Source organism: Vidua chalybeata, chromosome 1 (genome assembly GCF_026979565.1).
Source record: "Vidua chalybeata isolate OUT-0048 chromosome 1, bVidCha1 merged haplotype, whole genome shotgun sequence".
NCBI classification, from domain to species: Eukaryota; Metazoa; Chordata; class Aves; order Passeriformes; family Viduidae; genus Vidua; species Vidua chalybeata.
In genome coordinates this window covers 64,014,612-64,029,418 of record NC_071530.1, presented here as the reverse complement: position 1 = coordinate 64,029,418, position 14,807 = coordinate 64,014,612, and the positions used below count along the sequence as shown (strand labels likewise).

The 14,807-nt window shown below is 35.1% G+C and overlaps 1 protein-coding gene across 2 annotated transcripts in view; it reads left to right on the top strand.

Annotated features, from left to right (window-relative positions):
• The window catches only part of DTNBP1 (dystrobrevin binding protein 1), a 63,392-nt gene that overhangs the window by 8,342 nt on the left and 40,243 nt on the right, over positions 1-14,807 (top strand). Inside the window, exons 5-6 of one of the 2 annotated variants that reach the window (XM_053967083.1) lie at positions 959-1,091; positions 7,452-7,584. In XM_053967083.1, coding sequence (XP_053823058.1) covers positions 959-1,091; positions 7,452-7,584 — 266 coding nt within the window. Of the gene's footprint in view, positions 1-943; positions 1,092-7,451; positions 7,585-14,807 lie in introns of both variants that reach the window. The other variant, XM_053967075.1, reaches the window with a different exon arrangement.

The window sequence follows — 14,807 nt, the reverse complement described above, 5'->3', positions numbered from 1 at the left end:
GGGCTAGGTAGCTGGAGGAATTTGCAAAAGATAGAAGTTGTTCTTTTGAAATAATTGATATAAAGTGGGTAGAATTGTAAATTTGAGAGCTCCTTTGTCCATTGCTCAGACTTTTTCAGTTTCTGCCTATAAAGACTATAGAAATGGAGGAATTCAGAATGCAGATACAGCCACAGATTGTAGTTGTGTGCAAGAGGAAGAATGGTTAATGGAATTAAGAGCAGGGAAACAATAATTGAATCATCCCAATTATATATAATGGAAACATTTGTTACCCAAGATCTCTTGATCCTGGTGTTTTTCATAGAAAATATAAGTGAAACTTTGAAGCAGTGTATCCTTTTTTTATCTTATTATATAATAAAAGTTAAGAAGAATGAAACAACAAGAATTGAAGTAATGTAGAAATGTGTTCATAAACACTTGGCACTACTGCAGTTTATCACAAAAGCAGAAGAGCAGTAATGTTATAAAGGCAACTTTTTTTAAAATGTTGTTCCTTTTACTTTATCTTCTAGACTACTTTGCATGTGCAGAATTTTCATTTTTATTGTTAAAATGAAATCGGTATGACTGGCAACATTAAACTATTGATATAAATATGCCCAAAATTGCAGCACTGCAATGTTGTTATTGTGCACCAATGCAACATGGCTGCCAAAATGTCAGGTGCATCTTGCTTACAGTTAATAACATCCATAAAATACTTCCTGCATTAATTAGTCCATTGAGAAATAGCTTTTTGCCATATTGTTGTTCAGTGCATTTTGATATAAATATTCCATACTACAGGGGATTTTTTTGAGCATGTTGTTTATTTACTTGAGGAGTACACAAGTGGCAGTGCTGTAGGGTTGCTGTGCTGACCTTATGCTTCCATATGTATTAATTGTAAAAATTAGTCAAGATGCTCGTGGACAGGTACATAAGTTTGCAATTAAAGACCTGTTTGTTGCAGCTGGTCGACAGTGAAGTTGTGATGCTTTCTGCACACTGGGAGAAGAAAAGGAGCAGTCTGATGGAACTGCAGGATCAGCTTCAGCAAATACCTGGGTTCTTAGCAGATCTGGAATGCCTCACAGCAAGCCTAGGTAAGTTCTGATAGACATAACAAGCATTCAGATCAGTACAGAGGATTTGACTGAAGTTCAGCTGTTGTGAATGTTGTGATTAAGAAATTTAATTTTGCTTTCTGTGGTAAAACTGTAGTTCTTAAACAAGATGTTTTTTTAAAAAGATCGACAAGTAGCAGTGGTTGCTCTCCCAGCAGTTGAAATTTTGTATATGTTATTTGAAAAAAAAAAAAAAGGCAAATGTTTGAACAGGTGAAAAATGCTATTTTTGAAGTTTTATTAAATTATTAAGATTTTTGATAGTATGAACACTCATGTATATAGCTGCTTATTTTGGAGTCTGTGTAATTTTACATAATAATGTTTAAGCTTAATATTTGGGGTGGGGTGGGGGGAAATTTATCTGGCTGGGGACACTTTCAAGGCAGAAACCTTTGGTTTAAAATAATTGTTGGTTCCAAAGGTAACTTCCATAGTTTGAATTTATGTACAGGGTTAAGATATTCTGAAGTGATACCCAGCTTTTCACTAGGTGAATATTAATGCTGCCTATTAAATTAGCAAACACCTCGTGTTTGTTAGGTGGGTTGCAATTTTTAAAACTTTACCAAAGATTAACCTGTTCATTTTATTTAAAAGATGAAAAGATGAATGCTTTGGTGGACTAATTTTGGAACCTCTCATACAAAACTGTTGATCCACTGTTGAAAATTAAATTAAGAAAAAATGTTGGAGACTCTTAGTCTCTGAAAATCTTTGCTGTTGCTGAGCCTTGAAATGGGCAGGCAGCATTTGACAAGCAGCAATCCTGTCTGTCCACAGTACCTCTCTTGATGCTTCCGTGAAAATTTATACTGGGTGTATCAAATTAAAGCTTTGAAAAACTGCTGTCTGCACATGGATTTTAGGTAGCCGAGTTCCCCAGGGAATGTGCCTGCACTTCTCTTTCTTACAGCAGCTGGGAAGCATGCAGAAATTCCTCATGTGATTGCAGCTCTGTGTTTTTGTGGGCTGGGCTGGATTTGTGTGCTGACATCATGTGAAGAAAAGGAGGGTTCTTTTCTGTGTTCAAGGGTAATTTCTCATTCTGCTATGGTCAGTGGACATGCACAAATCAGCTTTTGTTCCTAGGTAGGCTGATAATAACTTTGCTATTTATTCCTGAACCAGGGAATGTATTCTACGTTTTATTATGATTTTCTTATACCATATTGTTTAATAAGGCTTTATCATCTGTGCTAACCATTTAATATTGGCTGTTTGAAAAAAAAAAAATTCTAAGGAAATAAAAGTTCAAATAGTGATTTATTAAAATACTGGGTTTAATATTACCGTGCAGTCTACTGGTTGCCCAAAGATAAACAATATAGTAGAAGGCTAATGGAATTGCCTTTATAGATCATAATGCTTCAAACGCTGTAAATCCTGATGAATTTCTGATTCCTAATACAGTTTTATGAACTAGAATTAATCTCACTCTGATTGTAGAATTTCTTGGATAGGTACATCTCAAGATAATTTGCTGATACTGCAAAAGTAGGATTTTAGGAAGCATTCAGAAGCCTGCTCAGGGAAGCTAATGAATTTTGAGGTGTACTGCGAAGGTTCTGAGATTTGAACCAAACCTTCCAGATTTCCCTTTTGTGTCAGATTTTAAATAATTTATCTAAAGTTTCTTATTAATTCCTCCTAGCGTCTGTCAGTTTTTTTAATTGTTTTGAGTTTTATTTTTTCTTCTAATAATTTTTATGGAGTCTATGTGAAGAGATAGATATAATGTGTACCAAATTCATCATCTAACCTCATGAAGGTGATTTAACAGAAGTTTAATGCAATACTCTGCTCATTGTTTTTAGTTTTTATAACTCTTAACTGACTGCTTCATATAAATATTAACTGTATTCAGTTTTCCAAGAGATGACTATTACTCTGACTGTAAATTTTCAATATGAGTGAAATATTCTGTAAAAAAGAAAAAAAAAGTGAAAATAGAATCACAAAGTGCTGGGTTATGCACCCAAGATGTAATTTGGCTAACCTTCATAATTTTAACAAAATAGTTGTTTCTTCTGACATGATATGCTTCTAATAAATCTATTAATGCTTTCATTTTGAAAGTAGGTAGGGGACCCTGGCTGCTTTTGGTGAAAGAAATTTCAGATAATGGAAATGAACCTTTTTAGTGACCTACTTAAAATTGGTATGACTCATGTACAGATTCTTCTACTTTTGCTATGTATTACATACGTTTTCATTAGCAATTTTATAAAGTTCTTTAGCCTAGGTATTCACATTATCAGTCATCCCTCACGTGAAGTGGAAAGTCTGTGTCTTCATTTGATAAATTTATTGTATTATGCAATATCTTGTAGCTGCTACTAAGAACTTTGAGGAAAAAATTACTCTCATGTAAAAGTGAAAAGGACTGTTACTGCCCTTTCAAGGTGCAGAATTAGAATCATCTCTTAAGCCAGCTTTTAGTTGAGATGTTGTAGAAAATATCTTCTTGGTAATATCTGGCATACTTAGTATGAAATATGTTTTCATGTTTGAGCAGTGGCATTTTGCTCAAACATCGTTTTTGATTTCAGCAAATCAATACACACAAACATTGATCCAAATCCAGTTTTTCTCCGTTCCTTTTTTTTCTTTTAAAGATCAACTTGATACTGGTTTCAGAAAGACTGATCTTGTACATAGGTGACAGATCCAACATAGGTTGGAAATGTTTTACTGGTGGGACTGGGAAGAAAATAAGGCTGGGCATGCAGTCACAGAGATAAAAGCCTTTGCTTCTTAGCCTTAGAGTTTTGTGGTTTTTTGGGGTTTTTTTTGGTTTTTTTGGGTTTTTTTGGTTTTTTTTGAAGTGAGGGCTGGATGGGTGTGAAAATTCATTGGGGAAACAGAACCTTTTGCACTGCTTAGAAGTATCCTTGTTTATATCTTGAGTAAAAGGTCAGTCTTTTTTATTTCAGATTATGTATCAAGTATGAAAGTTGCCATTCTCTAGCTTTGCAGAATTTGTCTAATTTTTTTAGAATTCGCATTTATCTTTTACTGAGAAAATCAGAGAAAATGTTGAGAAGATCTATGTAAAACCAGGGAATTTGAAAAATATTGTGTAAGGACAGCTATGTTCAACAGGGAATTTTTCTCCATAGGCTCCAGGGCACAACACTTCAGCAGAGGGGGTTGTTGTATTAGGTAGGGATATATATGTATAAAAGGCATAGTTTGGTGCTGTGAACTTGGAAGTGTCTGAGGATTGAATATACAAGGAAAAGGATCCTAGCATACTTGCGATGTAGTTTCAAGAAAGAAGCTGCTTTAACTTCATGTAAGTGGTATACTAGCTGGGTTTAAGATCCTTTCTGTAAAAACAGGTAAAAAATTGAGCACTAGTAGAACTGTAATGATATAAAGTTTTTTCTTTACTTTTTTTTTTTTTGTTGCAGCTGAATTGAGCTTTTCCTGTTCATATATGTCTTTCACTGCTCATTTTAAGCTTTTAGTAATCTCTGCCCCTGTGTGGCCTAAAGGTGGAGGGAGTATCTTTGATATAATTGCTTCCATCCTTTCTACTTTTTGTCTTTTAGTCAGAAAATAAATGAGCTTTGTAGAAATGTCTTTAATACTACTGCATGGTTTCTCTTGTTTGAGTGGCTGGGACAGTGCAGAAAAGCTACATCTCAACTGAGTGGAAACCTATTTTCTGACATACAGCTGTGATTTAGCTATTTTAACAAATTTTGTACTCATACAGAACTACAGATAACATAGATTTCAGTTAGAAAAATTATGTGGTAAATTTAAGTTAGGTACACTTTAGAAAGAAATTGTTTTCTGGATGAAGAAATCAGTGGTTGTTGAGTTCTAGGTAAATACTTTAATACCTGATAGCTGGTAAACTATGGAAAACAGTGTATGCTGATGGAAGATAATGCAATGTAATGTCACCTGACCAAACTTTAAACATACTTCAAAATAATTAAAACTAAGAATTAAGGTTTCAAATAATGTTGTTATACTTGTGGTAATGTAAAAAATACAGCCCAAACTGCTATAATTGGAGTGATGTGACCCAAAGAAGAAGGTTATTTTCAGCTATCTAATAAAATAATACTATTTCTACCAAACAGTAGAAATATTGCTATACATGAAAATTCTTAATCTAAAGGTAAATATATTTTTTTAAATCTGAAAAAAAAAATTGGGAGGAGATGGGGTTTTTACAGCCTAAATTTCAAATTTATTAAATCTGTAGTTTTGTTTGGCGCTGCCTTTGTATGCACAGTGCATATATTCTCTTTTGGGTAAGAGAGATGTTAATTCTCAGCTGCAGTTAGTGCAATAGAGCTTGTCTTCAACTTTTTTTTTGTGAAAAGCAATTTTTCTTTCACTTCAGAAAGGAAAAAAAACTTCTGAAACCTCTGTTGGAGTAAAGCAGGATTGCTGCCTCCTGGAGAGATCTCTAGTGTCCATTCCTGTTCTTCAGGAGCGTAGTGTTTTCTGCAATTCCCACTAGAGGCTGCTCAAATGCAAGTGCTAGAAATCACTTGTTCTCCAGAATTCATTTTTCTTTATTCCTTTATTTTCCTATCCTTTGTTATTGTCTTTTAATATTATTTCAACAGCAAATACAGCAAAGCAGGTGGTGGGTGTTTTTAAGTGGAAAAAACAGTGGTTGATAGGTACCTTAGTAAATTATTTTCAGTCCTGCTGTGTTTGAGAATTCTGCAGATTAATAAGGGAGCAATTATTCTGAAAAGCAAGTTAGCACAATACAGGTATTTGGATTTTAATGCACTCAGAGAAGTCCATTTCTTAAAGAGAAGGGGCCAACCAATCATAATTGTAATCATGATATTACACTTTGAATACATCTGAATTTTGTGAGAGAAAATTGAGTATGTGGTAAATTATGAATGTTCTACATCACAATATGTAGAACTGAAAACATTTTCCCCTCCAACTTGTTTCTGCATTAATTGTCAACTGCCTTTCTTTTCTTTTTTTTTTTTTTTTTTTGTTTTTTGCCAATCACTCCCCCTTCTGCTCAGTGATCTGTATAAAATACAGAAAAATAATTTAGAGAAATTTTTACTGATTAGATGATTCATGTTTCCTGTTCCTGTTGTGGATCTTCTTTGGTAGGGACTAAAAAATGGTGCTAAGTGAAGCTGAACATATGAATATGCATCCTAGGAAATTTGCTTATCAAGTCTTAACTTTTGCTTTTTTAGGGGAACCACAAGGATGGCTATTTATAAAGAAGCAATGGCTAAGGAAGTTGAAATTATTTATTATCCAAGATAGGCTTCAAGTAGAATGACCAAGCCAGAATGGGGGATTTAACTAATGCCTTCAGCTTACTGTTTCCTTTTTTTTGAGAGTCTGAAATACATTAACTCTGGCTGCTATTTATTTGTAAAAATGTGAATTATTGCTCCTGCAATTTACCTTCCTTCTGCTATAGGAGAAGACCTGGCAAAAAGATGAATAATATTCCTGTAGTTCACACAGTTTCATCCCAGAGTGACCAGCTGGTTAGGGTTTGGGAAAGTAGTGAAATCCTGAGGAGAGACATGAAATTTAGCATTAATCACTGTCAGGGAAAGTGATCCCTTGATATAAGGTTCACATGGGTTAATTCAGGTGAGGAGGGACCTCAGGAACTGTCTAGTCCAAATTTCTACTCAAAACAATGTGAGCTATGAGATGAGATCAGTTTTCTCAGGACATGTCATAGACAAGATTTATTTGAAGTTGAGACTGAACAATTATGTTTAAAGACAAGATTAAGAGATGCATTACGTAAAATAGGTAGATTTAATTGTAAAATTTATATGTGTATGTAAAATAAGTAAATCTCTATGTTTAGCTATCAGTAAAGGGTCTGTCTTTAGAGACATAAATATAAGTTCTTTTATATTACCATGGCATCATGTGAAAGTTAAAATTCTCCCCATGTGCTTTATTTTTGCTTCATTTGAATAAATGAGGATTTGACCTGCCTTTGGCCAGCACAACATTATTCCTTGGATTGGTACTGTGTAGGAAGTGCTAAAATGACATTTTGCTCAAGAAGGAAAAGTATGAGTCCTGAATGCTTCTCTTCCTCAAATACAGGCCAGGAGCCTGTGTCACCACAATGCTGGGACAAACAGAATGGTTCAGCGCCTTGCTACAAGGGAACCTCAGAGAGATCTCCCTTTAACGTGCCTCTGCTGCCACTCTTCACTGTGGGATTTGGGCTGAGATTTATATGTGTGCAATTTTCACCATATTAATTATTTATCTTTACGAAATCCTGTTTCTGTTCAGGTGAGTTGTCTGTCTATTGATGCAATTTGATATTCATACAAGTCTTTCTTACAGCCCAGCTAGAGGCAAACTTTGAGGAAATGGAGAATCAGCTGTTATGTCTTGAGGAACTATGTGAGCAGTGTGAATTGGAAAGATACAAATGTATGCAGACATTACAGCTGGAAAACTACAAGAAAACAAAAAGGTAAATAAAACACTTGTTACAAATATAAATTAGCATACAATATAAGCATTATGTAATTAACCTCCCCCCAATATATCATATAATCCCTTTTATTTTCCTCTTCTAGAGAAACAATAGTCTTTGACATGACGTTGCAAATTTGTAGTAGATTCATTGAATGTCTTAGTAATGAATACATGTGTTTGGAAAATTATTGTAACATTGTTTTTAAGATTAAGTAATGTTTATTATTCTCCACAAAGAATTTGAATAAGGGCTGTTGTTAATAAGCAGAGATAAATTGTTGTTTCTTTTAATCCCTTGCCCTGGTTTATGGATTCCTTTTTTTTCTTTTTTTTGTTTTCCCCAAGTACCTGTCAGGTGAGGAACTGAATTTTCCTCTATTTTCCTTTCAGTTCTATCAGTATCCAATCCTATAAGTACCTTTTACTCTGTATGAAAGGTATTAATCTCCTGCCATTCTCTTACTTACAAAAGCAGGGCATTAATTCTTGGAATCAGACTTCAACTTACAGCAATATGTATGAAAATTCAGAACTTTGAACTCGTGAGCTTCAGGTTTGCCTAAAAGATAAAGTGACAAGACAAAAATATTAAGCCCTTAAATAACTGAAACTGTTGACTTCCTTGATTTTTGTTACCACCAGTGCCAAAAACAGCCTAATAAAAGGAGATAAGAAAAGCAGTATTACATTCATTATATAAATGAGGAATTGAGGAGTTGAATTGAAGCAGTTTGTCAAAGACAGTGTCTGATGGCCTGTTAGGGAGGGGTGGGTGGATGTGGATGTTGGCTGACATGGGGAAAACCAGGTTACTTGATCTGTCCAGGCAGGAGTCCTGCTGTTAGCCAGGGGAAGTACCCTGGCATCCTGCTTGCCTCCTTGATTGTGGAAGCAAGTTTGATACTTGTGGTAAGATCAGAACAAGTGGTTCTTTCACAGCTCTGATGAGGATATGGTGAATGAGGGTAAGACTGTGCCAGACAGCACTGGCTACATTTTCCTCAGCTTATCTGTGTTCATCCTCCTTACCTATTTGTATGGTTTTTTAAAATCCCAGTCTCTTCCCAAAAGATCTATTCACCCCTGATTACTTTTTCCCTACTGGTTCCCAGTTATTATGTAGGGAATCTTAGGCTTCTATGGTGTTACAGATCCAGTTAATGAAGGAATGCTGATGTTGCAGATTCTACCTACCAAAAGTTTTCCAATACCTTAAAGATCCCCCTTCAATTTTCTGTGAAATTTGGCTGTTTCTTACCTAACTCCCCTTTAAACACTTGTGAAATCCAGTCATCCCTCATGGTCCTATCTGTGGCTTTTGTCAGTATCTTATTATAATGTTATCTGTCACATCTGGCAATTTCTCATGTCATGTCCCTTTAGATTTTCACATCCTGTTCAGTTGTCTTAACCTCAGACCAGGGCCTCAGCAATAGTCTGTAATTTTCCTGCAGCCTGGATTTTCTCTTTCGCAGGTCAGGGCAATTCCATATTCTCTCTCCAGGAAGAGTCAACAGCAAGTCAGTATGACTTGAATATTCACTTGTTCAGACCTACTTGAGTAATCTAAATATCCAAGAGCAATAATTCCAAAATTCTAAATATGTGCTATAATAACACAATTTTAAAATGTGTATAAAACAACAGATTTGGCCCTGTATAATTATCTTTCTACAGTTTTCTGAATGCTTTTTTTGTTCTCTGCCATCCTTGCTCCATTTCTCCTAGCCAATGCTTTCAGTATCAAAAGAAAGTGTTAAAACATTGCCTGCTCTACTTAGCAGCATCTAATCACTTTTATAAATAGAATGCTAAGCAAGCTACTTAGTGTAATTGTAAGCTGATTACATTTGGTCAGACCTAGACAAAACAGGAAAAATGCAGGTAATTTCTGGTTGATCATTACCACTGTATTTATTTAGGTAAGAAATTAACTGCTAGCTCATTACAGGAAGGACACTTGCCAGGGTAGGTACTTGAAGGGCGAGCAGCTGATTAACTTGACGTGAGTGTGATTTGTGGTGTATGTTTGGGACTTGTATCCTGTCTTTTTAGTGCTTGGTGTTTTTACTGTGATACCAGCTGAAAGCTGAAAGAATTAAGGAGGGGGGAAGGGGTCAGGAGCCTATGCTCTCTCTTTAGCACAGAAATTATTTTCAGGGAGTAAGTGCTTTTGTGTTTGAAAAAACCATATTTCATGTGTTTTGACAATATAGGGATGAAAACTGAGATGAATTTGAGCACTAGAAACTCTGATTATTTTAAACATGTAACAAAACGTAATTTCATTGTAAAGTCACTGTAGAGCTTAGGCTAGAAGCTCATGTATTTCAAATCTTTTGAAAAAATCCTATATGAAAGACTTAGAAGAAGGTGCTTTAGGTCAACATCAAACCTATGAAATGCAGCTTATGGTAACTATTGGAAGTTATTTTGAGAAATAGGTCACCCTATTAAATAGAGCAACTTAATTTCAGTTAAAACAGATCAATTTTTTGCCTTTTGTCATTGTGTTGAGTGCTAATTTCAAAGTAGATTTATCAATATGCATCTTTTCCAAACTATTTAAAAACCTAGTATTTGGGGGGATTTTTTTTTTTTTTTTTTTTTTTTTTTGAGCTTATCTCTGGAATTTTAATATTCTCTTTTTGGTGTTTAAATCCATTGATCGGAGTACCAGTACTGTTGTGTGAAGTCTAGATTCCACCCTTGTTTTCTCTGGTTAGTGTCTCTGCAATCGTTTGGATGTATGTTAGTGTTAAACCATGTAGTTTTGTTTCCTGTCTTTTTTCAATCAAACGCAATTCTTCTTCTCTTTCCTTCATTCTCCTACTGCGGATATTCTGATCGCAGAAAACTTTGTGTCTCCTTAGTCTCATGTGGCAATTTTTGCTTTCCCAAGTGCACAGTGTCCTTTAGGAAGCACTGTCAGGAACCCACTTTTGTCTCATCTATTAATGGGCCCTGAATGGCAGCCTTGTGGTATAAGATAAAATGTTTTTGACCTGAAGCTGTACTTGCCATGAAGCTTGTGGTACCGTTTGTATCCATTTCAGAGAGATAACTACATTTTGAAAAATAGCAGCTCCTGATTGTTGTGTCAATTAAAAGGAGCTGCCCAAATGCAGCATTTTGTAGGAATACACTGGGAATAGCAAGGTCCTTGTCGCTGGAAATGGGTGAATAGATTTTACTGTATGTTATTTGAAAACATAATTGTCTGAATGATAATTTTTTAGGATGTCTTTTTCAGTATTTGTCAGCTTTGAGAACTCACATAGAAGGAAAACAAATTTAAAAATCTAAAATACAAACCTTAGCGAGACTACTGTTTTTTCCTTTTTGATGTTATTTAAGCAAATGCTTTACTTGAAGAAAAAATAAGTTCTTTAAATTTGTGTTTATTCATAATTTTTGAATTTTAGAGGTTTACTTGTAGTGTAACCCCATGCTTTCATAATTAGTGCCGTAGGTGAGGAGTTGGACAGATTGTCATAGTTTTTGTTAGATGCGTTGCCGTGCCATGATGGTACTTTAGTGCTTCTGGGGGAGAAGAATGCTGGATTTACTTTCTCATTCAGAAGGGTATAAAATTTATGGCAGTTGCACAGTGTAGATTAGAGATGTGCGTGAGAAAATGTCTTAGTTACTGTTGTTTCCTTCTGTAGACTTTATCCCTCTTTTTAATTGCTTTGGGAACAAAAGGAACAGTAAGAGCTGTTGAATGTAGATACGGTGACTTATCTGAGGCCTCAGCAACATAAACATTTGAAAAGTAGATACAAAAGAACTTCCATATCTGTAGCTCTTGTTTAGATTCCATAGCATTCCTCAAGTGACAGGCTGGGACAGTACTCTGTACTGTACAGCATCCTCAGTGGTGATTCCCTCCCACTTGGCAGTGATACATTTAAATTTTGCCTTCATAACCCTTTCAAGCTTTACATGTAATTTATAAAATTTACTTTTTATATATAAAAAAGTGTATATGTCCCTTTGTTGCAAATGTTTCTAACAGTATATTTCTCCTTCTGGCCTTAAGTGTACTGTGAATTATTTCTGAGACCTCAGCGACATGTTTCATAGTCCTCATCAAAGTTTTCACCAGTGTAAATTTTCATGCCATACTCTTTTTGATCAGTCTCCTAGTAGTATAGATTTGGAGTTGCTATACCTCTGTGTAAGTGGGTACTTAAATAAACATTTTTTTCAAGATTGGATGCAGAACTTCTGTTATCTTCTTGAGTTTTGACTGTGCACTGGATGGCTGGCTTTGAGTTTTCATTAGCCATTGTATCAGTTTCTGCACTCACATTGCAAAGATGTTTTCTGTCCTATTCCATGAGTAGAGCACAATCAGCAGCAAGTCTTTTCAGGGTGATAACTGGCTAGAATTAATTTTATTGCCATCAGTTGTTGCACTTCTTTGGGCAGACACATGGAATGAAAATTCCTATTGATCCTGAAGAGACTTGCACAAGCTTTGGAAGAGTTTAATGGATAATTTTGCTTCTTTTTTTTTTTTTTTTTTGTAGTTTGAAGGGTCTGAACTTTCTTTTGTTTGCAAGAACTCTTGCATTACAGTATTTTGCATATGCCAAGCCTAAAGGACTATGCTTCATTATTAGTGAATTTTACTCCCCTCAGTGCTCCCAGTATTTGGAAACATTGGGCAAGACTGAACACACAGCAGATTTGAAGATTGCAGAGGTTTTGGCAGTTTTTTCTTATTTGCAAAGTGTGAATGTACGGTATAATTTATGTCACTTTTAAGTTGATTTAATTTTGCCCGTTCTCTGGTGATCTTTGCTTGATACAGAGAGCCAATGACATTGTTACAAAGAGATTTACTGCTTACCTTCTCCTTATAGTCTTGTTTTCTTTCAAATAGGCAAATAAAAGACTTTTCTTTGGCTTTTGTGACTTGTGGTTAAAGACTGAATGTTTTTGTTGGATCCTCTGTATCCTACAGCACCTTTTAATAATGTTATCTAGAAAATGTTTAAACATTATGTCAATCCTGCATAATTTATCTCTACCTTTATGTGGTGTTTGTTAGTGGGCATAATCTGCAAATCTTGTCAAGCTGTTAATACCAGGCATTCTTTGTCCAGACTTACTGTAGCAATAATAGGAACAGATGGTTTAGGACTGCCTTAATCATAATTTTGTACCCTCCCTCTCTTAAAAAATGCATTATTTATATGTGTAATTAATTCATTGTGGCTAGTGGCAGAAGAACAGGACTTAGATGCTTATTATTACCACACTAAAATTCATTCTTTGTGCTGTGTCTCCTGATACATTCTGTGTTTCTTTGCTCTGGATTATTTCCTGAGATCTTTAATAACGCCTTTCCACTTACATTGAAAACTAATTCATTTAGAAGTAGTTTAAAAAAAAAAAGGTATTAAATGCGTTCATTGACAATGCTTCTGTGAGGGAGATTTCACACTCCTACATCAAAGGGATGTGTTGAGGATAACTGAAGAGATACAAGTTGTAACTTCTCTCTGGCACAGTTGCATTCATGCTGCATGGAACCACATTCAGCATTTTAGGTGAAGATGGTACATGGAGTCACAAGCTCCTTTTACTTGTTTCTGTGAATTGGGGTTTTACCATATGTCGCTTACTGAATAAAGCTTGGCCAGTTTTTGAATACTGTAATTTTTTTGCTTATGGAAGTTGATAGCCAGGTTAAAAGAAGGTCTGAAGTTTCTTGTATGGCTATTTGCCAAAAACAGGTTTGCAGGAACTCCATTTCTTTCTAGAAAAATATGGTGGAGTTGATGGTGGAGGTGGCCTTTGATGGTGGATTGTTTGTAACTTTTCTTAAACTTCACCTTCTCTTACATTCTTTCTAATTTCTCAAATTGTAGCTTCTCTTAATTTTCTATTCTCAAATTTCAGCTTTAAACTTTGGTTCCTAAAATTTTGGTTGTATGATAAAAACAAACTGTGTTGATACATGTATGCTTTAGTGATCCAATGATGTTGCATACTAAGACAAAATGAAAAAAAAAAAAGTAAAAAATGTTGGGTTTTTTGAATAACAACAGGACGAAAGCAAAAGCATTAGTAACTAGTGTGCTGTGCAAAATCCTACACCTGAAGGCATGAGCTTTTAGAGGGAACTAAGCATTTTTTCCACATTTCAGATGCCAGTTTGGAGTGGTTAGCAGAGGACAAAACTTGCCTTTAATGATTTCACTTCTACTATTTTCTTGTGATTTTAAGGCCATCTCCCTTATTTTTTACCGTTCTTTTGAATGATAGTGCCTGAAAGTTGGCTCCCCATGTTCTTAAGATTTGTTGGGGATTTTTGAAACATCGGAACAGAAATGCTTTCACTGTACCCTGGAACTGCTGAGTATATTAGGGGAGTGCTTGTTTTTGGTTTTATTTATTAACTTGATTAATAGATAATGTTTGTGATTGCTGTTGCAAAAATTTGCTGGGATCAGTTCCATCTTCTGCATTGAAGTTAACATAGAAGATGTGCTGGAAAACAGACTCCAGCTACTTCTGTATCTGCAGGAGTATGCAAGCAAAAAAATCTCCTTTGCGATATTATTGAAATGCCTTAGTTCTCTGCTCTTCTCTTTTAGTGGTTAAAATATCACTTTTGATGATGGAGAATCCTGACCTGTCTTCAGTGTTTTGTCAGATGAATAGAAACCCTTGCCTGCAGTTCAATTCCAGCAGTAGTTTAGTAATAGTGTTGGTTTTTACTAATTTTTCAGTACTTAAAGGCTTTTCATTGCTTCAGTCTCAAGTGTATTTCAAAGTAGTAATTGGCCTAAGTATCTCCAAGGGGTGCTCAACCAATCTCAGGGATGGGGAAAACAGTTTTGTGTCAGGATTGACAGAAGTGCTAATCCTAACTACAAAAAAAAACAAAAACAAAAATAACACCCCAGTTGAATTATTTCTGTGCACCATACAAGTGACATAGGTTTTGAATTCTCCATTTTTTGGCTTTTACTTCTGATGACATTCAGAAGAAAGTCCCAGAGGAGAGATCTCATGGCTTTTTAGCTTACTAAAGCTTGAGTCAGGCTATGGAAGGACTTTTTTTTTAATCCATAATTTTGAAAACTTAACTGTACCAGACATAGCAGGGGAAATGCAGCATTTCTCAGTTTCTGGGTTCGATCGTGTTAGGTGCCATAATTTTTTTTAGATTAATTTGCTGATAAGCATCTATACTTTATT